The sequence below is a fragment of the Chiroxiphia lanceolata genome, chromosome 10 (assembly GCF_009829145.1).
Source record: "Chiroxiphia lanceolata isolate bChiLan1 chromosome 10, bChiLan1.pri, whole genome shotgun sequence".
Taxonomy (NCBI): Eukaryota; Metazoa; Chordata; class Aves; order Passeriformes; family Pipridae; genus Chiroxiphia; species Chiroxiphia lanceolata.
In genome coordinates, this window is record NC_045646.1 from 17,499,365 (window position 1) to 17,525,483 (window position 26,119).

Genomic DNA, 26,119 nt, shown 5'->3' on the forward strand with positions numbered 1-26,119 from the left:
TTAAGCTGTTATCGCAGTTAAAACGCAGATCAAACTCTGCTAACCTTCCACGGGGAAGTTGTTGGCTGTGCTGAAGTCAAGACAGATGGTCACTTCAGGGAATGTTTCCTTTATGGCAAGTGCTCATTTGAGTAGGAATATTTCTAGCTGGATGAGTCACCTCTTTCTCGATTGCTGCATCAGATACCAAAAAGTGCTTTTTACACGGGGATATTCAAAGACATGGCAGAAGCTGAAAAATACATCTTCAAAGCATCTTGCAAGGGTTTCCTTCTCCAGTGGGAGTATTATACAGCACATGTAGATTGTTTAAAAAAAATAACCTCCACTGTTTTATTTTTACTGAAAACTGTGATGAAATGTTCTTTTTTTTTCTTTTTTTTTTTTTTTACAAAATCACGTGGTGCTTGATATAAAAAAAACAGTCCCACAACAGCAAAATGCAGAAAATCATAATAAATTTTTTCTGTTTAATGTAAAACTAAAAAACTTAGAGTAAAGTGCAAAAATTAGAGCGAACATTTCTGTTCTGTGGCTCTTCAGCAGCAGGTTTGACTCTTCCCTGGTTTAGAGGACGGGGACCATCATCTGCATGCTGGTTGCCATGGAGACTCCCATCGCTTTTGGAATCACAAGTTTTGCCTGAAAGGAAACACTCCTGCAGTGTGAGTTTTTAATGGCCACAGAGGTTTCTGTTTGTCAGCACATCATATACTAGATTAACTACCATGTCTAAGCAGGTGGGAGGAAAAGGAGTAAAATATTTGCTAGTAATTAGTGACAACATATTTAGTCTGTATAAAATCCACAAAACACATAAATAGGACTACAAGACTTGCTGCATTAGATTAGGCTGTTATGGCATCAAATCTGTTATCTCTTAGTATCAGCTACTTCAAAGGAGATAAACTTTGGTCACAGAACATGAGCATGGGAATAAATCCTTGTGACTTCTGCAGGAGACTGGCCTGAGGGCTGAGGTCACTCTTTCTCAGGCTTGACTCGATAAGCTTCCCCATAACTACATGTTTTCTAGGAAAAGATGTGTACATGAACAATTGGGTCTGCCCATGCGAAGAGCTGTCTAACATTTATCTGTTCCATTTGCACTGCCAGAAGGGCTCTGGGGTTTTACAGCACTGTCAGCTTCTTTCTCTCTAGTGCACAATTAACACCTGGGATTGCTCCAAAGGTGAAATTTGTTTGACCCTAAACACTGTGCAGAAGGGTTTAGTTTCACCAACGTGTATATGTTGGCATGAATTTCTGGCTTGAGTTACAACAACGGTTATTCAGAAAAGGAATATAAAGAACCTGTAAGATTAAGCCTCAGTTACTTCCTAGTTCTGTTGTCTCTGAAATGGTAACTAAATAACTACCTGTTAAATCTGCAATTTTCCTTTGATTTCTTCTTTGGAGGCTGTTTTGGGCATCTGTGGGGCCATCAACATACTTCATTGCAACAGCTGGGGTCTGGTCCTTCTCTGGCTGAGTCTGAGTAACTGAAAGAAGAACAGAAAAGGGCATTTAATTGTGTTGTATTAACATTCATTTGTTCAAGGAGGAAAAGATATGTGAAGTTGATCCTACCTGGCTGATGAGAACTTGGTATTGTTTCAGTCCTGCCTTCTTGAAAAGATTGAACAGATTCATGGCCAGAATCTAAGTCTTTCATTGGCCTTCCCATAATCTCATTCTCAGTTGCAGTTTTATTTCTAATGAGGAAGTATGTGTGCATTTTCCCTTTGCCTTTTACTTCTATTTCTCCTCTCTCAGTAATCTCGAAATTCTTGTATTTTAGGCACCTATAGTATCAGAAACAAAATGACATGGAACATGAAAATTCAAGATCAGCAAAAATTACATTGATATTTTAAAAGAGCTAAGTAATGAAATCATAACAGTTTGGGGAAAACAGTCTTGATTTGTGAACAACTGAGGGTTTGTTTCAACTGTTTATTCAGACCTGCTGTGCTTTTATATTTTAACATATACAACCTGATCAAAAATCAATGGATCACAAAGCCAAGTACTTCAGAGTGGTGGAGGGTTCTTATTGACCGGAAATTAAGGACTGAGGCAGCCAATATCAGAATTATCTCCAGTCGTTTCATCAGAGAAGGCAATCAGGTCTGTCAAGCATGATTTACTTCATTTTACATACAGACTTGATACTCCCAATTGCCTCCTTCATGTGTCCAAAAATGGATTGAAGAGGACTTGATTTTCACTGGGACTGACATGAGCATGATCAGCTATAGTTTCACACCCTGTCCTCCTTGCCATTTTTCCATAGAGCTGTAAAATCTGTCTTTCTTCAGCTGACAGTCTTGACCTTCCAAAGGTGACAGTCAGAAGCACTGCAGTGCCATCACCCAGCTCTCTCATTATCTCACATCCCATCTGCTCCCATACCTTTCCAAGGACTGAGATTTCTCAAAAGACCCCTGATCTGATCCTCTTCCAACACTGGTACTTCACCTACTCCTTGAACCCTGACTCTTGGTGCAGGGACCTTGAAGACCTCATCAGTGACTACTGAGGCAAGACAGGCCTTGAGTAACTCAGCCTTTCTTCAGGGCACTCTCTCTAAATCACCTGCCACAGCAGGTCCACATTTCCATTTACACTTCTCTGCTAACACAGCAGAAGGTCCCCTGACTGCCTTTGAACTTTTCTTGCCCCTTTCAATGCTAGCTAAGCTCTCGCTTTCCCAATATCGTTCCTGCGATATCCTGAGACAATGTTGTTGTACTCCTTCCTTTGCAGTTTGTCTTTGCTTCCCCCTCTTGCATACAGATTTTACACAGACATAAAATTCTTGAAAATTTAATTTTTACTAACATGAGTTTCAGGAAAGTAAATTACTCACAGCATGAACAGGATAGTTGTTTATGCAGTTAATCCTTAGTAAGTGTAAATAAAACTGCTTCTCTACAAATTATTGTGCTCAATTAGAGAGATTATAAAACGTTTTTTATTAAATGTTCTAAATGTTCTGTTTTTCTAGCATCTACATCACTTTATCAGGACTTCCAACTAAGCTATCACAATTATTTTTTTAAATATTTTGCTGTCTAGGATGGAGACTCTCAAATCTCTGTCTCCACATGTAAGTACAATTGGAATAATCAGAACAAATAAAACTCTTTACAAGCATTGATTTTCCTTTATAACCTGCTTAAATCAGTGACTAAGGCAGCACCGTCTACACTGCAGCTGTCAAAGCAATGGTTTTTAGCACTGATTTTAACAGGTAAAGTTTCCATCACAGTTACTCACTGATAGGCACTGGAGCTCAGATGTATTTTACTGGGCACACCGTGGCTCTCCATCCGGGAAGCAATATTCACTGTGTCTCCAAACAAGCAGTAACGAGGCATCTTTTCTCCAACAACTCCAGCCAAGACAGGACCTGTATGGATCCCAACTCGAATCTTTACAAAGACATAAAACACCCCCCAAAAATGTCACTTGTTGTTTAACATCTTTCTTAATGCTATTCAGCCACCTAAAAGTTCATCTCAACACAACACTGGACACCAGTAAGATATCAAATTTCCACATGGAGAGGCTCCTCATGAAAAATGTACCCGTGTGGGCCTCGTTCAAACTCACAGAGGAGTCAGAAGCAGCTCTTTGAGGTCCTGCTGCAATACATTAACTAGAAGCCCAACCCCAAAAAGCAGACAGACACACATGCATCATTGCATTAATGACTTACTTGGATAGGATTTCCAGAAACTGGGTTCTGTACTCCTTTAGCTGCAATTATCATCCCCAAGGCAAAATTAGCAACTCGCTCAGCGTGAGTGGGAACAGGCACAGGGACCCCACCCACCACCATATAGGCATCTCCAATTGTCTCCACCTTTAATTGAGAGGGACAAGCACGTGAGCATGCCATGTACATCTTGCTCAGGTTAGTGTTTTGCTCTTAGGGTCTGCACCAACTCCCCCCTTCTCCTAAAAGATGTTTCAATCACCGAAAAGTTTTAGCACAGGTGCGTTTCCTTGCAACAGAGATCCTCTCCTTCACTCCACACTAAAAATTTCATTGCATTGTGTCCCTGCTTACTTGACCAACTTTAGATATCAGTGAGAGAGACCCTAAGGAGTAAAGGTTGCTGTGCAAGTGTCAGACTGTTTGCCTTCCTCTTACCCAGGACAGACCTGTATGCAGAGGGCTATCTCCAGGCACAGACTCCTGAGCCAGGAGGTTATCTGATAGATTAATGCTATTAATTAGCTCTAATTCACAATTAGTGATGAAAGCATATTTCTTATTTAAGAGAGATTTGTTTTTTTTAAAGTCACAATAAAGCAAGGGAGACTATTCACTGATGATTAAGGGGTTCACATGAACTTAAGGAACCTCCAGACTCCAGGATGTCAGAGAATGCAGTGTAAGCTAAGCAATTTGAAAGCATCCTTCCTTGCAACCAACTGTTTTCCAACAACAGCTGCAGCCTGCAAGACAAATGTTGAAGGGTTCACCCTCCTTCAGGCATCCAGTCTCCTTGTAGTGCATGATAAAGGACCTGAGAAACACTTCGGATTTTGTCTCTGTACCAGAATTTTTGCTGGGAATAGGACAGGCCTGTTTGAAATAGAGAATTCTCAAATGTTTAAAATTCACTGCAGAAGATTGCTACACGGTAAGGAAATTTTCTAAACTGCTCTTACGAGACTTCACTGTCACATTTACCATCAGTAAACAAGAAAACTTTTAGATTAGACTAACGGGGTTTCTTTAAAAAGAACATCAATAGGACAGTGGAAACATAATTTAATATTTGGTTTTAATGACTTAAAACTGTTCACTACATCAGTCTCAAAGAATGTGTTCCTCTCCATGCCTTCTATAAGATAGCCAAACCCACAGTAATTTTCTGTAACAAATTAAAAACAACTGTAAAAAGCTACTAATGCAAATAGATACCCTAATTATTTTTCAGCTGTAATAGGAGATTTAATTTAAGAAGATTTATTCATAACTTCAGATGTTTATAAGCTTGGGCCAAGTTTCTTTAATCAGTTTCACTATTCCATTTCTCAATTCCCTGTAATAGTAATCTTGTCTTCCCCCTCTGTACCCTGGTAACCCCCTTCAATATTAATAGGAGTTATATACAGGCATCAAAAGGAGATCATTATAGTGACAGATCATTTACTCATGATGGATGATTTAGACAGAATACGATGCTAATTTATCCTCAAATCTGTGGGCCATATCCTGGATGCTTCAATTATTGAATACAATTTCCTTGCTGAGGCAGAAATGCCTCTGATTTCCCAGTACAATTTATGGTGGGATGACCTGCGTGCCTTGCCTGAACAAGGAATGAATTAGATTTGGATTTCACCCTTTACTATTTCTGCCTTCCTAAATATTTAATGTACTTGGGACAGACAGAAACTTAGGACCTGCTCTTCTGCTCATCAAATCTGGGTAATTCTGGAGATGTTAATAACCCTGATAGTTTAGGTCAACCAGGGCTTCTGATCCTGTGGTTTGGAGACCACAGATGTATTATAGTCTAGATCTAGTTGGTGCTCTTTGGGGTCAGCAGGAGATCAATACCACTGCTGAAGTTCTCCATGAAATTAAAGAAAAAAAAAAGGTCTAGGTATTATCTGGGTATTGGTTATAATGTTATACATCTCCACCAAAGGAGACACTTAATGACATAGTGACCTATTTAGAACAGGTTGGAATAAAGGAACTAGGAAAATTATTCAAATTAGTCCATAAACCAGGATATCCTGTCATGTTGGATAGGCTTTTGAGAAAGGTGAGAGAGAGAGATGTATGAAAGAACAGCCATTCTGGTATAAGTGTTGTGGAAAGAGATTTTAGACCATGACGGACCTTACATTCCTGTCCAAAACATTTAAACATAATTAATCACCTGTTTTTTAGTTTGTGTGGCCACTACAAATAGGCAGTATTTTATGGTTTGTAAAAAATCATGCCAGGGTGAAGAGGACTTAATTGCATTTAAAAACAAAAAAAAACCAAAACAACAACAAATTTTTTCCCCAGACTATTTCTACAGCCTTTATCAGTCAGTACATACCTTGTACACGTCATGCACAGTGGTCAGTCTGTCAAATCGCAGGTACATTGAATTTAACATGAGAACTATCTGAATAGGCTCACATTGGGCACAGATGTTGGTAAAGGTCACGACATCACTGAACAGTATAGTGCACTCCTGGAACTCTCCTGTGAGCAGAAGGACCAGTGGTAAGTACTTGTAATGGCTGGACAATCACAACATCTGGTTGAGACTTGTTTGCAAAGGTCATTCTTTTAAGGCACGACCTATCAGTTGTAATACTCATACAAGTGTTCTGAGATGGAGAAATGTTGATACAAGAGTATATCAAATACAAGAATCATTACATATCTCAAACAATCCAGGCATTTTAATATATCACATACAGGATATACTTAGCTCTTTACCTCTAGCTCCCTGTATGTGCTTCCTAAAGAGAATTTAGGCATATTCTTGCTATTCTTAATAACAATGGGAATCATTATGATTCTGTGTTTATAGATAGCATAGGGGAACTTAGAGAATTTTCTAGGAAAGACCAATTTCTTTATTCCTTTCATTTCTGAGCCCTTGTTTCCCTGTTAAAACCAAAATCTTGGATTACTGTTGAAACACTGGATGGGCAGCTGCTATCACCTTTCACCTCCTAAGGAAAAAATCTGGCAAATAGTTTCCAAAGCTTTCTTTGAAAGAATAGTCTATCTTTTCATTATCAGCAAGATTAAGGATCTGTGGTCCTCCTTCTACGTATGAATGTCACCAAGTAGAGAATGTGCTCCACAGCAGTGGCAAAGGGGCTGTGCCAGTGTCTCTGTCACCATCTCCTGACCGATGAATTACACACCACAAATGCATCCTGTTCATTCACCTGCCTCAACTCGCTTCCCCTCTTTCAGCTGGTTGGCCACGTGCTGGGGAAGCATAGCATAGAGCAGAGCTTCAGTCTTCTTCTTCTCTTCCTCCAGGTGCTTTGACAGTATCCGCAGTTCCTCCTTCTTCCTCTCCAGCTGGTTAGAGAGCTCCATCTCTGCCAGCCGCTGCTGATTGAGAAGAATCAAATCCCTGGTCACATCGTGAGGTGCAATGTCTGCAATGTGCATCTGTCGCTCCTCCAGCTCGTGCAAAGTGCGAAGCAAAGGCGAGCAGAGATAGAGCATGCACTGCAGGGACTCCATCCACATCATCTGCCCTGGTGGAGACAAGCCATGGTAAGAGCTTTCAGCAGCGTGGACTGTCACGTGACGCTCAGCATTACTGGTGTTAATTTTAGGGGATGAGTTCTAAGGACAGTTGGGTTTTGTAGGGTCTGGATCATCACAGGAACTTGTTTCCTGGAATTAGAGGTGGACTTGTTCAGAGCAGCTATGCTACGCAAGTAATAGAATCTCAGGACCCAGGAAGGAGTCACTCCCTCACTGCAACTGCTAGGCAGAGTCCAACTGTGCTCCAGCTCCCTCCTCTTCATGGAGAACCCCAGTGCTCACAACATTTCTCCTCTCCCTCTGCTCTGCTCTGCTCTCCTCTCCTGCTAGTTCTTGAGCTGTTGCTGAAGCCAGTCAGTCGGAATCATGCACAGGGGGAACTGAGACTCACAGTGACTAAGTGAAACATTTGAAATTTAATCTTACGGTGGGTAGTTGGTGCCCCAGTTAAGTCAAGTGTTAAGTGCTTTCCTTCCTGGAAGCTGGAGCTTTCAGTCCCTATCATAACCTAAATAAGCAGTTACAAAAACACCTGAAAGATAGAAGGGATTTTTGGTGGGGAATTGAATTTTTGTAGGGGTTTCTTTGCTGAGATTTGGTTATGATTTTGAAATATTTTTTTTATTATTATTATTCTTTACTTGCTTCGTAAGTATCACTGGTTTCTGAACAGCAATCTAGGAATTCCTATATCTTTCTTTCTCTCTCACCTCATCCCCAGGGCAACTGGATGAACAGCTTGAAAACTAAGAGGATTGAAACATCAGAGATACCATGTGAATTAACCCCCTACAGCATAAGAGAAAGTACAATTGTGTCCAGTTAAAGTTCCTTGTTTTGGTAGCCTCAGTTTTTTCAAGATCTCCCTAAACTCTTAATTTTTTTTCTGACTCTCAGGAATACCAGATTTGACACTCGTTATGTAAAGGTGAAAAGAGATAAGGGAAAATTAGGACATATTACATAGTTCAGAGAAGCAAAATTGAGGTCACAGAACACTTAAACCAAACGTCATTATAGTTAATTACACAAAGCAGAGGATCATACCATACTCAGTCCTCTCAGCAAAAATAAAGCAAATACATTATCTTTTTTGCTAAGATAATTTTAACTGGTAAACTCTTACATGACGTTGGGGGTGTGTGTGAAGACACAAGAAATCGGAATCTGAAAATGTGACTACAAAAAATAAAAGCACAGCTAACTAATCTATTTTTATCCACATTTGAAACCCAGCCAGTAGCAAATAACTCCCCTCAAAGGCATAAATTAAGAACTAATCATGTATTCACATGTGGGTTTTGTAGCATTAGAAAAACGCCATATTTCTAAGCCTTTCAAATGGGAGCAGTGTTGTTGTTTCTGACCAAAAGCCTTCAAAATCTGGTGAGGTAATAGCAGAATTTGTCTACAAGTATCTACTGTTTCTCTAAACAGAATCATCTAATCTCCTCACTGCCCAAAGGCTATTTATAGGACTTATGTGAGGTCAGGAGTACACAGAAAGACATCCGTTCAGCTCAGCATAATTCCTGATTTAATATGAACACTTATGCATTGATAACAGCAAAATACCTCTCAGCTCCAGCATTGGCCGTTGTTTCCATGACTCTGGCATCATCTCTCTTCTAGTTTGGAAAACAAATTGGCTGTTGATGAATTTCTGAATGCTGGAGATGGTGAAGGGTACTTCCGGGTGAACGATCCTGAAGTACTGATCCAAGGAGATGCCCATGGTCTGAATGCCAGGCACAATCTTTTGAATGCTCACCCCAGCTTGCTTCACTCTGAGCTTAAAAAGCAAATATGGACCATGTGTTATAATTCATGTCTTGTTGGGTTCAGACCAAGCTACAGCTGATCACTGTTTACACCTGTACACACATTTAGCCTTGCTATAGCACATGGCTTGTTTCTGAGCAAAGTTTCTACCTTGTTAGTGTATTACTACAAAGCTCTGAATTAATGTCCTTTACAGCAAGACACCAAAACACCTTGGCAAATACTGATCTTCTAATGGATGCTATGGGCAACTTTCTCTTAACCATTGGTGTGTAAAGGTTTAGTTATTCTCTTTTAGCCTGCTGACCATACATGAGCTCTTAATTTCTGCAGAAATGTCCTGCACTGCTCGTCAGCAGTTATTGAAGCTCTGACCTAGCTACCAATAACAGGTGTAGGACTTTCTGTCTTTGCACACTAGTAATTTTATTAGATTATGCAGATTGGACATCTTGAAAGGTTTAAGAGTCTGAATTTTGTCTAATGTGAGCAGTGGCAGGAAGCAGATTATGTGCTCTGGAATCTCTATCAGCATGATGCCAAAATATGTTCCCTGAGGAGCTGCTTTCTCCTGCTGTCCTATCCTCACCTTCTCCTCTCTTTGCTTCTGTCTGAAGCATAAATTCTCTCCACAGAGTTGGGAGCAAGAGGAACTGTAACTTGGTGGGAACCCAGGCTAATTGGAAACCCACCACAGGAAGCCCTGCCGAGGGGTGGCATAGTATGTGTGCACAGGAGAGGAGACTCAATCCTCCCCCAGAAGGTAAAGGGATTTTTGGGTTCTAGATGAGGTTGCACACTGCTCGACTTAGTAGGTAGCTGGGTTTTCCCAGTATTTGGTAACAGACAGACTGCTGCAATAAACCTTGTTGGCATATCTGTAGCTGTTTCAGACACGGCAAACTCAGTAAAGACAAAGGAGATTCCTATCTGAAATGGTCCAGATCCAGTTGTCATGCTTATTGCATGTCTCTGTACAGAGCGCTTCTGTAAATCCTACAAATGAGTGTACACTGCACACAGAGCACACACAGCAGTGCACTCCAGGACAGTCAGAACAGAGGGAAAATACTATTTGGTTTATGCAAACTAAAGGCCTTTACCACACGCTTGTCCTACCTCTTTGTCAAAAACCATATGGAAAGGAAGTCCATTGCAAAACGTTTTTGTGTCAATCCAGAGGCTCTTGGGATAAACAGGATCAAATCCTCTCAGGAGCTTACCTGTGACAAGATAAATGTGTATTTTTTAATCAGGTTGCACTGCTTTACTTGTTAGAGCTCAGTGATACAGGACCCTCTATCATAATGAGTGAAGACAAAGCAAACAGCAGGTGGGGCCAGAAATGTACACACATCTGTGCTAAATGCTCTGTAGTTCAATCCACAGCTGACTAGCAACTAATCTGAACTGGCTAAGAGTTTAAAACTTAACCACACAAAAAGCACAGAGCACTAGATGCATCAAATTATGTGGAAAAAATAAGAATAGATGAACAACTGTAGATGTTGCTGCTCTATGAGTTTGCAGATGCCATAGCAATATAACACAGCTGTATCTCACAAAAATGTGCACGGAAACAGACTTAATACACTTTGCTAGCTACTAAGGAACACTTATAGAGAAAAAAACCAGCATAATCTGGGTTTTAGTCTCCCATACAATGAGCTCGAGTCCATAGCACAGAGACCAAATCACTGTTTGGTTTCTATTTTACTTACCCTGAGATTTTTTTCAAAATGGTGACAAATCTACAGAGTAGATTACTAGCAGATACTAGTAGATACTTTTGCAAAAGGAATACAATGGGTAAAATAATCAAATGGGTTCATCTTTCGAATGAAGCACCAAAACCTTTGAACTTCACAGCATTAACTTGGATTCTCCAGTAACCCACAATAATCAACAGGATGATTATTTCAAGTGCTCTCTTTCCCCCAGAAGGTGGCTATGACAGTTACTCTAGTAAATTCTGCTGAAAATAATTCTCAAGTCATTCAGGAGACTGGTGCAAAATATCATAAATTTAGAACCCAGCTTTTAGATGTCTTACTGCTTCGGGGAAGTCAATGTGAGTTTTTCATTTATCAAAGTCTGCCTCTTGATAACTCTCACATTCATAGCTAAAGGATTTATTTTTTTTTTTAAGTAAGAATGCTATTCTAAAATTTTATTTTAAATATATATTAATTTCTTACTCAATATATCTGCCCTTGTAATGCATGTGACACTGCACCAGATGATACCAGGGTTGATTTTTCACTCCTCCCGGAATCCAGACAGCTTGGCAATACTGGGCTGGATTCTCACTCCTTCTGGGGAATCAGAAGATCCAAACTGAAAAAATCCTTTCCCTTTATAAACATATATAAACATCTAGTATATAAAGGTATGAACAGAGATTACCAGATTAGCAGTAGATTTTTGGTAGGAGGAAGTAATTTGGCTTTCAGAATTTACTACAGTTGATAACTTTGGAAAGGAGTCGCATCTACCACGTTAAAAACATGCTTTTAAATTCATTGTCTTTAAATCAAGTGACATGAAAAGGAAGAATCAAATGCACCACACAATGACATTTTATAGAAGAATACTTTTTAGATGAAAGTCCTGTTTAAGAGACAAGAGTGACAGTCATATTCCATTTAAGTATCTGTCATTACTAAGCATGCTTATTATCTTCAATTTTCCTGTGATTATCAATGTCTAACAGAAAGAAACTTAACCAGAAACATTTTGAAAATTCACAGAGGAAATATAAATGGTAACTTCCAAATGGATGGGTGGGTGGGGATAGGGAGGCTTACTGACTTTCTTACTGAAGAGACTCAGAAATGATGACAAGTTCCCTCTGAACAATTTCTCACCTTTCCCTAATGCGATTATTCCTCTTAATGTTTTCCAGTGACTTTTCTTAACAGGACAGACAGAGTTTCCTCTGTCTCCCACTGTATTCTTGGCTTTTTCAAGGTCCTGTTGAAATAAATACAAAGGGAAATTAAATTTTCATTTTAAATATATTTTAACAATATATTGATAATGAACATTAAAATACCTCTTTATTCAGTTGGCTCTCACTTTGTTTTTCAGAGTCAACAAGACATCGAGGCGAGGAAGAAAATTCTTTTCTTTCCTTGCATGGAAATACAGGGTTTTGAGTGACAAGAAAAACAATATGTTCTTTTTTCCCAGTTCTTTCCTCTTCTTCTGTTTGATTGACTATTTTCATTGAAATCTCAATGTTAAAAAAATCCAGGGCTGCTGCACCAATGATACCTGAAGGGGAAACAAAAGACAAGGTACTGCCAAAGTACTTGCCCTACAAGAACAAACCCTATTCATTTTCCCTTTTAGGGGGTCCATGGTGGAATCTCACTGCATCAGAAATCACTTTTCGAAAGGACTCTGGAAGAAGAAAGCAATGTATGTTGTCCTCACTATCACCACCATGATGAGGATATGCACACAGGAGGTAAGCTTTAAAGCTACTGTATCTTTTGCCTTGTCCGAGGACAAATGCTTATTTTCACTAGAAGCAGCTCAGTAGGATATCTGAAGAACGTGTTCAAGTAGTCATAGAGCAATAATACGAATTCCCATTAACCCAAAAAATGCAGGGAGTCTAGAGAGATTCTTCTATACAATCTATTTCAGTCATTGTAGAATATTTTATTTTGAAAGGAAGGAAATGTCTTTCATGCAGATGTACAATCAGTTCTCTCATTTCTGCCTAGGTATTAGGCAAAATACTGGACAATGACATCAAAAGCTCTGTTTGAAATTCCAAATAGTTCTGTGCTTTCAATATGAAACAAGTTTTGACAAAGTTTTGATAAACTTTTAAATTCAGCATCATCTGTGAAAGAAAGGAATACGATTGTCTCTTACAGATCTATAGCTGTTTAACCCTTGCACAAGTACAACTGCGGAGATTCTGGTAATGCTGGTAGAAGATTCAGTTTTGAGCAGGGTTCAGTAGCAGTTTTACAGATTGCACATCCTACAGGGTGGATGAATGTCTTCAAATCAACTGTAATTTCTGTAATTTCTTCACTGTAATTTAAGGAACATGAGTCACTGAGAACTAATAAATAGTTAGACACAATACACACCATGAACTTTAATTTTTCCTCCCAGAAGGGAATTCTGTAGCAGGAATGGACACTTATGGCCTGGGTTGTCATGTCATAAATTTTGATGGAAGCTACTGGGAGCTAGGAGTGTGATCAGGCAGTAGGGAAATGCTGAGTTTAGGTGTCTGGAGACTAAACTCTACCGGACTTCAATTCCATGGCCTGTCCTTAGCTGAAAAAAGACTCTGAAATCTGAGCAAAGTGTACCTGCAAATATACTATTACTCTGTACATAAACTGCATTACCAGCTGATCTGTACGCTGAATTTTGTCTCATTACCTGGTACAATATGGCACAGACCTCTTCTGTCTGAATAGTAGTGTAAATGCATTGACCCATCTTCATTCTTTTCTACTCTAAAAGATGGTGCATTCATTTCCTGAGGAAAAAACAAACAAAACCAAAGCCTCAGCATCTTTTTCAGATAAAGAATACTGATGCATTCCACTTGTACAAAAGTATTCATGTCTTAATAATATGAATAAGCTGAAAAACAGAGAATTAAATATTCCCACCTGTGAAGGAAAGTCTGCTACGCATTAGAGCCAATGTACTAAATAATACCTAACATTGAGCACTACTCAAAAATTGCCCTAACATTTTGGAGCAACCTGTTTCAGAACACAGGAGAACATGTTATAGTGTGTTTTTTCATTATTCATTCACACCTATGAGACGCTGTTCCTTGTGCTATGAACTCTGGCAGAGTCCACCCATACCTGCTCAGCAATCACTGCTTGGACTTGCCTGGTAAGAAAGGGACAGGTAGCTGTGCAATGCATCCAGGTTCTCTATGAACTCATAGAGATTTCCACCCAGTGTCCTCAGCATGTGGTCATAGCCTGAGCGCTTACAGAATTCAAAGAAATACTTTCCAAACTCTCTCAGAACCAAGTCAGCAGGAACACCTGGCAAAATAAAGACACCTAATAAGAAAGGCTTGGAAATGCTGTCAGGTGGACTAAGAGTGAAGGCAGAATATTTGCAACATAGGGAGGGCATTCCAAAGGGCACAGGAAACTAAACCTGGGCTGCAACGTCAGGCCCGAGCCAGGACAGTTTGTTTTTGCAGCATGGTGACACATACCTAATACTTTGCAGGCTTTGTCGACAAGCTGCATTGTGATCTCATCTTTGTAAACCTCAAAAGTCAAGAAAGAATCCTGGACTCCAGCCTGCAGCCTGCAACAGAGAAGACAATAGTCCTGTCTCAGCAGTGCTGTAAATATAACATGCTTGGGTGACCCAGCTGGCATTTGTTAAGCACTGTTTACTGTGAACACTCCTTAATCTCCTTCAAGCGTTATAGTGGAACACACTACTTCCCAAAATGATGTAAAATTAAAATTAAATTGCTTTAAATTAATTAAATTGCCTTAAAATGTCTGAATAGTGGTGTTCACCCCTCCACTTCTGCTATTTTATGTTATGGTGTAGCAGTAAACTCTTTCAAGGATTCAGGTATCATACTGTGGGGTACTAAAGCAATCATAATCTTAGTTTATCTTCTGTTCAGCTCCACAAAGTGGCTGGTGTTTGGTGTTTTTTTTATATTAGCTTCAAAGATTAATATATGTATGTATTTAAGTATCATTTATATATCTTTATATATTGGAAAATCTCATATAGTTCATAAAGTAAAGATAAAATCAGAGATGGACAGGTTGGATGGGCTTTGAGCAACCTGGTCTAGTGGAAGCTTCCCTGTCCATGGTGGGGAGGTTGGAACAAGATGATCTGTGATTCTATGATTTCACTGTGTTTCTGAAAGTACTAGAATTAAACTGGCTTTATATCAAGGATGGCATCTTTTCAGTGTAATTACTTCTCAATATTGTCACAGTGAGCTAGTGAGTCTATTGCACGATTGTCTATAAGACTAGATGTCATCTTTAATTATCTGATATGACAAATTAATTGGGACAAATTAGTATCAGAGTATGAAGTGTTACAAGGCAAGAAACTCTTGCTTTTGCCCTGCTAGTTACTTCTAATAATTACTTGAGTTACACATCAGCTGCCATTTACATATGGGAAATTATAATCCCCTGGTGCTGAATTCCTGAACGTTTTCTTTCAATGCACTACAATTATTGGGAACACATTACCTTAATTTTTCCCATGTTTCTTCACCATACTTTTCAACCACCAAAGACTTCAGGCATGTGTTTATAAATCCATACTGTAAACACAAACACATGAAATGGAAAATACATACTGATTGTTTAAATGCTTCCCCAATGTGCCACCTATTCCAGATTCCACCGCTAATTTTATATTGCAAAGCATAAAGTAATAATGTTTGACAGCCATTATATCTTTCAGCAAACAGCACAGCCTTTACCTCAGCGTTTCACAAGCATTCATCAAAACAGAGCCAACAGTCCACCCCGTTTTGCGGAGAAGGACCCGGGGGCAGGTCAGTGATGCGCCGTGCCGTGGATGCAGCCCGAGGAGGGCACAGCAGCCACGCGCGGCTGCCGCACCCGCGGGCGAGGTGGCTGTGCCGTGGCTGCTGTTCTGCGTTAACAGAGACAGACCCCGCGCTGGAGATGGCGGGGAAACGCTGAAATATCCCCGACTAGCCCTGTCAGCGCAGCAGCAGCCCAAGGGTGATGTGCTCCGAATCCCCCGAAGTCCGCTGGTCAGCAGCATCCTGCCCGCGGCAGCGACGGACAGAGGCTGCCCGTCTGTCTGTCTGTCCGTCCGCGGCAGGAGCTGCCCGTCTGTCTGTCTTTCTTTCCATTCCCGGCATTAGCTGCCTGTCTGACTGTCTTGTCTATCCCCGGCTGGAGCTGTCTGTCCCCAACAGGAGCTGCCTGTCTGTCTGTCTGTCCCCGGCAGGCGCTGTCTGTCCGCCCCGGCTCGCCCGCCGCCCCCCGGCCCCGCTCACCATCCTTTCGCCGCCGCGGCCCCTCCGCCGCCGGTCCCTTCTCGCCGCCGCTGCCGGCCCGGGGGGGTGGCCCGGCCAGGCCCGGCCCCGCCGCGCTCACCGGGGCGGTGACACCCGGTGGCCGCGGGCACAGACGCGCCGCCGGCGCTCGGAGCGGCCCCGGTTGGTGCGGTGCCGGGTGCCCCCCGCCCCCCCCACGGGTCTGGCCGTTTTCCCGCAGAAAACGCGCGGTTTCCGCAGCTGCCGGTGTGTCAGGGATTCCGAGCGCTGCTAAGAAGCATCCCGGTGCCGTGGCATCGCCGGCACGACGGCAGGTCACGGCTGTTCCCCCATCCCGGGTCCCGCTGCTGGAGGATGCAGCGCGCCCTGCCAGGATGTGGTGCGACCAGACCCGGCTGGATCACCTGGTCCCAATCTCCTGAGACCCCACTGGGGCAAAGAGCCGGGAGAGTGACAGGAACAGAGAAGGTTTCTGGCCAAGGCTTTCTTAGGACTGCTAATGGGGAAGGCAATAGGCACTGCTGCCCAAGGACAGGAGGCTTGTAGGAAGAAGCAGAATCTTGCATTCAACTCAGCCTTGCGTTGCGAGTTGCTATCATAGGCCTGACAAGAAGCAGGACATGAAGCTCCCTGCATGTGACTGCCATCATCCAGGCTGTGTCTGCAGCTGCCCAGCCTGTCCAAGAGGAAAGGACAGCAGCAGGAGTGTTAAGAGGAACACAGTGATTGGTGTTAGGTGCAATGAATTCATGGGGTTTAGTGCTTGGCAGAGTTACCTCATTTCCTAGGTTTATTTTTGGAAGAATTGTTTGTAGGTCACTTTTGAGTGGGTCCTGAGAGGAAAACTATTTGGGGAAAAACCCTCTCCCCTTGATAAAGATGAGCTTCTGTCCTCTGTCAGCCAGACTGGGACAGGCAGCCCTGTGGGTGGTGGAAGCCCGTGTCACCCACCTCGTCTGCTGTTTGGTGCAGGGGCTGTTGGACACTACAGAGGACTGTGTACTGAGCTAGGGCTCTGTACCAGTCTGGCAGGGAGGGTTTTTCTCTTGGTGTGGCGATTCTGAGGCACTGTGCTCATGGCTCTCTCTGTGGTTGCTCAGTCCTCCAGTGCTGTACGTGTTCAGCAGGGACATCAGAAACCTGGATCTAAGTCCTACACCAGGCAGGGTGCTGTTTTTTTAGTGATCACAGCCCTTCCACCAGGCCTGTGCTGTCCCTGCCATCCCACAGCCTCCGCTATACTCCCCCCACCCTTTCTGTCCCACACACATTGGTGACTCTCCTGTGACCTCAGTGATAATAAACCTCTTCTCAAAAGCTGTCTCTTTAGCCAAAGCCTGGTTGCAGCCAGGCCCAGGGGAAGAGAACTAACAAAAGTCTGTGCCCTGCTGTATTCCCACAGCTGTGTGTAGAGGACTAGTTTAGCACAGAAACATATACACAAATCCCTCTGTATTTCCTGGACAGTATCAAATATTTATTTAAACACACACCTGTTGGAGCTAGCATTGACCAGCACAACAGATGACCTATCTCCTGGTTTTCTGTCCCTACAGTGGTTCTAAGGAGCACTCACATCTGCTGCAGAGTAAGAAGTGGTCCCAGACCCACAGTCCCATCCCCATTGCTCACCTGGCTGGCAGTACCTAAGGGGAATAAACACCACATCATCTAAGAATCCTATGGGTATGCTTGTTGCCTTCAATGTGTAAATTAATTTCTATTATACATAAATAAAAGTAATTTTTCAAGTTTATAAAATATGAGTCACTGGAGGGATTTGTAATTACAGTAAGAACTTTACTATCTTCTCTTCTAGTACTTTAGTATTTTTCTAGTACTTTTCTTTTTCTTATTGTGTGCGTGACACCTAAATAAGCAATCCAGTGATTTTAATAACAAAGATTAGCTGCTATCAAAAAGGTTTGGAGATGCAATTCAGATAAGCTATCCAAAATGTACATTAGTACCTGTAAGCTATATCTGTATTGCATGAGGTAATTCATACTGGAATTTAATTTATTATTGGTTTTGCCCTTCTTTGGTTAGCGAATTGTCTTTTCAGGTCTGTTTGTCATTATGAGAGAAATTTGGATAAAGAATCTTTGAGCAAGGATTGTTAGTGTGCATCATAAGGCTGCTCACTCTTCATAGTCCATGGTCCTTCATGTGCCCTTGGCTACCTCTGTCATCTCTAGGTGGATAACAGAAGTCTTCCAAGTAAAAGAACAGAAAGTAAGAGAGAAAAAATCATAATACACTTCTGGTGTAACTCTTTAAAAATTCTTTATTCCTTTGGCACAATGGAATACTTCCTAGAATTTTGAGATCAGCAGCTGTCTCTGTGTATAATTACCAGTCTTTAACCAAAGACAGAAGACCCAACATATTCCTGTATCTCAGCCCACTCTGTGTAAAATGAAGACAACAATACTCCCCTTTCCAGTCTGTTGCTGTGCTCTGGTGATGGTGTTCGTGGTCTCCCTTGGTGCAGTGCATTCAGATCTCCCAGACTATACTGGACCTTGTTGCAGTCATATGGCATCGACACAAATTGCCACCTGCTGCAGCAGAGCTGGTATATTTGGGTATGTAAAGGAGAGGCTGAAGCAGGATGGCTTTAGTTTCAGAGGGTTTCTTGCTTCCCAAGGCATATGGGGTGGATGGGAATAGGTTCAGAGAGAACTGCGTGCTGGAATTCCCCTGGTCCCTCTCCTCTTGTGAGGGCACATGATACCTTCAGGTGTAGTATGGCTGAAAAGTCCTCCATGGGCTTCACCTGCACACAGCCTATCCTTCCTCCCATAACCCACTCAGCATCCAGTGCTGAGGAAGGATGTCCAAACAGCAGGCTAAGGACTGTGCTGCTGTAAAATTCTGCAAACTTCCTGGCAGTTTGTGAGCAAGTGTGCCTTATATTTTTTCTGCCTTTGTGGCAAAAGATTCATTAATTCAGAAAGGTAATGCTGTGGCCTTGCAAAAAAGATACTCATCCATACCTGACAATTAATTATATCAAGATCCCATTTCCCCTGGCCTTTTGTTGTGCTCGTACCCAGTTCTAAACAGCATCCTTGAGCTCTAGGTAGTTCAGCAAAATAAATGGGCCATCTGCAAAACTGTATACACTGCTTTTTCAATTAGATGAGAAGTGAAAATATGCAATATAGCAATTTATAGCTTCTGGTTACAGCCTTGGAGAATGCAGTCATAGACCGTCATGGTCTGTCTATGCAAGGCCATCCTCCTTTTTCTTCTGTTTCTCTCTGTCGTGTGATCATTATCAACAAGGCAAAGCCGTATGTTAGTTGCCATGGTGGAGGGGCTGCTCCCATAACCGTCTGAGCAGAGCACATTCTAAACATTGCAGTCTGGAGCCCAAAATACCACAGCAGTAACAGAATCCTTTCTCCAAGTGGTTGCCAGCACTCTCTCCTACAGAAGACCCCTAAGGACGCAGGCCTTTTCAGCATACTTCCTTCAAACAGAGCCTTACATCCGTTGTTCGGATATCATGTGTTCACATTTGTCTTGAATTAGCCTGCACAGTGACTTTTTAGAGACTTGAAGGGAAAAAGAATCTGTCCTTCCACCAGTGGGAACCAAAAAGGAAGTTATATATATATATATATATATATATATATATGTATTGGTAGGCTTCCAGTACTTCACGCTACCAAACCATGAAGACAGCTGATGCAGAGCCTAGATTAGGAATAAAAATAAACACAGGAGATGTTCTGCCCTGCATATTTTGGATGGCTCCAATTTTCAAAATACATATTTAAAACCCCCAACAGTTATATTTGAACTCTTATTAAAGACCCTGGGCAAAATTTAAATAACATTAATGTAGACTAAACAGCAGTGAAACTGTGCTAGTATAGACTTTATCCTCAAGAAAGCTTTCAAAATCCCAGCTCCTCTGCTTATCTGTTAAGCTGAGTCGGAGATGGGAGGACAGGTCAATAATATTTAAAGCATTTTTGCCAAACTGACAGGAAAAGTCACCAGCTCAGGTCCAAAACCTATTCACAGCACACCGATGGGGATGGAACTGAAGAAGTGAAGGATTTGCTCTGAGAGCTGGATAGTCTTTGGCATCATTCCCTCTCCCTCGCCTTTCCACGTGTGCTGCCATGGAGCTCTGCTCTCCCATTGTGTGATCCACCCTGATGCTTCCCTTCCCAGGCACTCCTCCAAGCTGGGGGGAGTCAGGGCTGCAGCCGGGAAAATATGTCTCATGCAAACAAGAAACTGGCCCAGGAAGTACATTGGTATGAAACTTTCTGGTTAAAGTCTTGGTGCATGTTCCTCTGGTTATTTTCTTCAGCTTGCCTCTTGTATTGCTACTTATTTTCAAGAGCTAGCATCCAATATCTTTACTTTCTACACAGAAAATTGCTCATTACTTGTATTTTCCCCCTCTGATTGCTAGTTAATGAAATTTGTTCCAGCTTTAACATCATTGCCATGAGCTACAAAGAATCATTTGTCTCAACTGCCTGGGGCCAGGCTCGTTTCTGCCGCAGCTCGCAGACGGCATAGTTATCCAGGAGACTGCAAGAATGCAGTCAAGAATAATGCAAAAATGGGTAAAAGCCAAGGCTCATCAATCTTTGGTGCTATGCTATGGCATCTGTATTGTACTCTGAGCCATGTAGCTCGAACACATTAGCATATGGAGCTGTTCGGTCACTTTCTGGCATCTTCTTCCTCTGGAAAAGTAACTGCAAATGTTAATGTGTTTGTGTCAAATGCAGAAATAGCACAGTACCAGCCTGTGCAGGCCATGCTGTTAAACAAGGTTGTATGTGAGGGTCTGTGGTGTATTTCCCTTCCATCCCAGCAGCATCCCTCCCCTGTGCTTTAAAGAGAGGGCCTTTCCCATAATATTCGTGTCACCTATCATCTGCTCTGCAACTCAGAAAACTCCAAGGACCAGTTCAAGAACCCAAAGCAATTTAGCAGCACATCCCTGATAATGTCAAAGCAACAAATGGTAAGTGCTGTCTCTAGCTTTATTTGGCTTTTGTATTGTGAGGTGTTGCTCCTTTAATTTTGGAAATGATAATCCAGCTATTCTCCATCACTTTATATTAAATATCTGGGGGAGTGTGCTTAAGAGGTGGACCCAGGTTTCCTGTGGCTGCAGGTATTAGGACCTGTAACTGTTAAATTGCAAATCTTATTAAATATGTTGATGGTTTTACTTTACTTTATGTCCCAGCCTCTATCACATCCAGCCTTGTTCCAATCAAACAGCTCTGTCTTCTAGTGAGCTTTCTCCTTGGCTACTCTTTCCCACCAAACCACCTACCACTGATGCTCTCTTGGTGCTTCAGATGTAACATTCAGCTTCCTTGTTGCTTTTACTCCTCCAAGTAATATTTTTGAATAGTTCTAATTATACAGCATGCTTAGATTTCACACACCATTATCAGCAAATACATGTTTACTCTGGCTTTCCTCGTTTCAGCTGAATCTGTGAGCTATATCCCATGTAATAACTTCAGCTGAAAAATACTTGGATCCATTCTGTGCAAAGGTGAATTTATTATCCTTTTTTGTCATTAGGGACAAATTCTTCTACACCTTTAGGTCTGAGTTTTCAGAGAACTACAGCTCCCATAATCCCCAAGAAGAACTGGACCTGAGCTTCAACAGCGATGCACTTTGGGAAGAGGAGGAAGTATACAAAAAAATTCCCTTGCTTAAGCAAGAGAAGTAAAGTTTGAAGGTAAGTAGGGAATCCTAAATAGGGAGTAGTAAACTCTGCTGGAAAATTTAGGTGGAAATCTGTGATGGTAATGCAAGAGAGTTCCAAAGGGCTGAGAGAGGCAGCTAAGGAACTCTAAGGAGTTGATTTGTCAAGTAGAAGGGCTATTAACCAGGAGTTTATACATGTTTAAGGCAGGATGGCTGATGAGTTAAAAGAATGAGAGTTCTAAGGAAGAAATTTAGATTCTAGTGAAGAGAAAGGAAGACTGAAGGCACAAAATGCTTGCTTCTGTGCCCAGTGTGTGCCCGTTGGTCTTTAGAGGCACAGTGGGATGAAGGTTCCTATTCCTCCTGCACAGGGAGAAACGCTGTGATCAGGAGTGAGGAAGGTGATAGGTGCTTTTTGACTGTTAGGGCAGCCTTATTTTTTGTATGGGGCTGTACAAGGGGTAAGGGTTTAACTGGAGAATTAAAGTGACCCACCTGTCTGTGGTATAGGGTGAGCTGCTGGGATAAGAAACTCAGATACAGACTAGCTGATAGCAATTAGTAAGAGGTAGTTGGAGGTAGCCCTGTGTTTCCTGTGTCTCTGCCTACAACTGCAATCTCCTTTTTGATCTCTCCTCTCGAAACTGGAGGTGTTGCTGATGATCTAACCAGCACCTGACTAGCCAGACATTTGTACTTGGAGGGTAGCTGCATCGTGTGATGGGGGAGTGGCTGTCACCCTGGCGAATCCTTTCGGAGGATTACCTCAAAATCTCCATAATTTTCCTTTCAGCCTTAAACCACTCCCTTCCATCCAGTCCACAATGAACAAACTTGAAAGGCCCAGTGTGTTGAGATGGTGTGCAGAGAGAAGAGCCAAGCTCTACGCTACCAAGAAAACCTGAGGATGCACTTTCTGATGTTTATTGTGTATTCTGATTTCACTGTGTATTTCTATAGAGTGAAATTATATTGTAATTCAGGAAAGTCCTCCCCATCTCCCCCAGCTCAAAACAATACAGCCAAACCAGTCAGCATTAGATGTTTAAAAAGATTCACCACACTGTTTAAATTGTTGGTCTGACTTCTTCTGTGGCTGATTACACTAATCCTCAGGAACAGAAAATACCTTTCTGTAAAATACCAATAGTAAAAAAAAAAGTCTTACTAGGTCAGGCTACCTACTGAAAATGCTTTGCACCTTTCTGACCTCTGCTGTGGCTATCTAATAGCTCTTATGGATTAATTCAGGGACAGTAGCAGTCTTTATTCTGGTTTTGGATTTGTGCTTGGCTTTGCACTGATATAAATACTAGATAAACTAAAATTGAGATTTTGAGGGTTTTAATGTTAATTGTGGAGCTACATCTGTTTGAGATTGATTTCCCTTGAGATTGATTTTTCCTCTGATAACTTCTTTTGCCAAAACCAGTGTTTTCCCTTGTTGACTTGAACCTCTTGGTTTCATTAAAACTGGTTTACTATAGTGTATCTTTGAGTAAGGCTAGAGAATAAATGTCTCTCTTATTTTACGATGAATTATTTGTTGGAGGGCTATTTTGTTTAGAATAAGAATGTGTATCTGCACCCCTGTCTGGTCTGCTTGAACTAGTTCTGCCCCAGATGGATGAAGCAGTTTAGTTGTAGCTACAATAAACTTGACAAAGAGTGTCAAAGCTGTCCAAGAAGCAGGATAAATCCCTTGAGCTCATCTCTAGGCCACCAGTAGGATCAGAACCAGTTAATTAGTGTGTGTCCCATGCTCCAGTGTAGATTTGTCACACACTGAGAAACTGGCATTGTCCTCACAATGGACATAGCAGAAAGCTTCCCAAATCCAGATATCATTAGCCTTTCAAAAAAATGTTTTTGCAAGTACAGCTAACACCTTAGTGCTGTGTGAATGCCAGCTTTGCTCCTCTTTTTTCCTGATCAGGATGATCAGTGATGCATTCACTGCTGAAAGCAGGGAAATCCAAATCCTGGTCTTTCATGGAGCGGGGCAGGGGAAACAAGGCTTGCAGTGGGACCTGGCTGTGGAATTAGTGAAGTGGGATGATGTGTACATGCACGTGCAAAATGGGAGCTGCACTGCAATAGGACCTACAGCTCAGAAGTGCAATGCTACCTCTGGCTGCATGGAATAACATGGATTCAGCAGCACCCTGCATTTTGTCTGTGTGGCCAGCAAGTACCCTACAATTTGTTTGTGTGGATGGAACCATTCCAAAGTGTGCAGGATCACGCTGCTGCTGGAGCACTTTGTCCTCCCTGCTGATGCACAGCAGTGCCTGCAGCCCCTCAAGGAGCTTGCTGGGGCTTTGCTCACCTCCTTTCTTGCTGCTTGGCTAGTTTCTTCCTTTCTTTTCTCCCTTCTTCTCCCTACTCTAACAGAGTGGGCAAAGTAAAGTTGCGTATTTCCAAAGCACTGCAATGCACATAAACCAGCTCTAAGTGAGCCTTGACTGGAAAATCTGTGCTGCACAGCATGGTCATCACAGCATGCAGTGGGTGTGAGCTGATAGGAAAGACTGCCAGGCTGGTAAGGAGCCAAAAGGACAGGCATCCTAATGGTACTTTGTCAGTGGCAGTGTTTGTGAGAAACAGATTAAAACTAATTTGTGAGTTAATTTTAAAATATTAATTTATTTTGCTTGATGGGCCTGGACACTGTATAAAGTCAGCATAAGTTACCAGAGTATGCTGTAACCTCTCTTCAAAGCCCTGCACAAGTGGTACTTGTAATGCAAGTGAACAGTGGTGTCCACATTTTCCAAAGGGAAAACAGAAGAGCCGTTCAATGGGGAATAGAGGAGATGATCCAGCACGTAACTCCAGAGCTGCTGACCAACAGATCTGTGCTCTGGATCCTCTTTTGTTAGCTGAAATAAGCAAGTACAAATGCAAAGCTGAAGAGATATGAGTTTCTAACTGAGAAGCAGAACGACCAAGCAGCTAATTGGGAGGAGACTAGCTCCAACTTGTACAGCTGTTCTGTCCCAACAGCTTGCCTGATGGTGTAATACATCAAAAACAACAATAATCCTGCTGTCCAGTAACGTGTATGGGCTAGTTACTATAATCTGAACCACAGATGAAAGCAGAGATGCAAGAAGGAACATCACAGGTAAAGCCAACCCAAATCTATAATGACAAGTCATTCAAAGGATTGGTCATTGAGATGACAGACTCTGACTTACATGGGCTTCCACCACTTACCAGACTTCCATTTGCTGCCCATAAGCCAACAGCTTCATTCCTTGTTTTGCCCTTTGGCAACATCCAGCTACCAAAATTTCTAATGCAGTTTTATGTGTGGAGCTTGCTGGGGTTCTCAGGCGACACCTCTTTTCTCATATGAAAGAGTGATCTCTTCGATGGGATCATTGCCTGCTTCCATGCCTAAAGTGAGAGAATTTTTAATTGAATAAGAAATATTTATATCTTTTGAGGCTGTTTTTCTAATGTTGGCTAACATCCTCAGCTATATGCCTTGGTTCCCATGCTTTGGGGAAAAGAGGTGGGAATAGCAATGGAATATTCTGATGCCAAAACAGTGACTGGTCCTGAGCAGCAAGGTCACTGCTGTCATGCAAGCTCCCTGATCCTTGGGCTCTTCTGACAAGTACTGCTTATGGAATGACTGTTTGAAAATCCATCCAATGTTAAGGATTGTTCCTTTAATTCCTGTGTCTTCTTGCACATTGCAAATATTTCCTTACACGATCTTTTAGAAAGGGAAAATGATGCAGAGCTCTCGAATAGCCATCCAGTACCACTTTGTACTCAAATTAATCCTGAAGAATCTTTTGAATCCATGCATGTCACCAAAATATAATTAAGATTACCCAACAGAGCTCTTGATTCATAGGACTGGGACTAATGAGCACCATTAAAGTACAAATTGTATTGGGTAATCTCTGTGTTTGGACACACAATCCTTCAAGCCAAGTCATTCTTGTAGGCCTGGGAAATCCTTGAATGAAAATTTCTGCCATTGCCACAGGTCTTCATTAAAATGCAGAGCAAAATCCTCTGTATTCCACCCACTGTGTAATACTGAGAAGAAAACACTGTGAGTAAAAATCCTGCTCTAATGGTTAAATTCCTGCCAACCTAAAGTAGACATCTTTTTTCCTTATGGCTGCAGATACAAGACCTTGGATGAAGCTCCTGTCAGCAGCTGAGTCTGATCAAGCACTGTGTGCATCTGACAGCCAGCTTGGCACCACCTCACCACATGCAGCAACTGGGCTCCAATGGATTTCATGTGCAAATAGGCCTGAAAGGCATATTAATTTTTAATTAAATGTTGAACTTTCAAGTTTAGAAGGCCT

General features: G+C 41.9%; 1 protein-coding gene and 1 long non-coding RNA gene across 3 annotated transcripts; one reads left to right on the forward strand and one right to left on the reverse strand.

Moving 5' to 3' along the window:
- Positions 1-441: 441 nt before the first annotated feature.
- LOC116791876 (guanylate cyclase soluble subunit beta-2-like) lies at positions 442-16,116 on the reverse strand. Of its 2 annotated transcripts, XM_032698308.1 has the most exons (16): positions 16,074-16,116; positions 15,289-15,362; positions 14,268-14,362; positions 13,928-14,088; positions 13,460-13,559; positions 12,102-12,322; positions 11,914-12,019; positions 10,166-10,269; positions 8,840-9,056; positions 6,931-7,251; positions 6,081-6,229; positions 3,725-3,871; positions 3,283-3,437; positions 1,591-1,805; positions 1,380-1,502; positions 442-642 (listed from the first exon to the last, which is right to left on the reverse strand). In XM_032698308.1, the coding sequence occupies exons 1-16, from the start codon at positions 16,074-16,076 to the stop codon at positions 491-493; spliced, it is 2,343 nt and encodes a 780-aa protein (XP_032554199.1). In that variant the 5' UTR covers positions 16,077-16,116; the 3' UTR covers positions 442-490. The 2 variants fall into 2 exon arrangements, with proteins under 2 accessions (XP_032554199.1, XP_032554200.1); XM_032698309.1 differs by lacking the exons at positions 13,928-14,088; positions 15,289-15,362; positions 16,074-16,116 and having other exon boundaries at positions 14,268-14,335.
- Positions 16,117-16,491: 375 nt separating this feature from the next.
- Positions 16,492-26,094, forward strand: LOC116791628. Its single transcript, XR_004358797.1, has 4 exons — positions 16,492-16,541; positions 17,630-17,759; positions 21,651-21,813; positions 25,933-26,094. It is a non-coding gene; the product is annotated as an uncharacterized LOC116791628 (long non-coding RNA).
- Positions 26,095-26,119: the final 25 nt, after the last annotated feature.

Coding starts and splice junctions, on each gene's coding strand:
- LOC116791876 (XM_032698308.1), bottom strand. Junction 13,560..13,927: donor ACCTGTCCCTTTCTTACCAG/GCAAGTCCAAGC, acceptor TTTTTTCCTCAG/GAAATGAATGCACCATCTTT. Junction 10,270..11,913: donor AATAATCGCATTAGGGAAAG/GTGAGAAATTGT, acceptor ATCTTGTCACAG/GTAAGCTCCTGAGAGGATTT.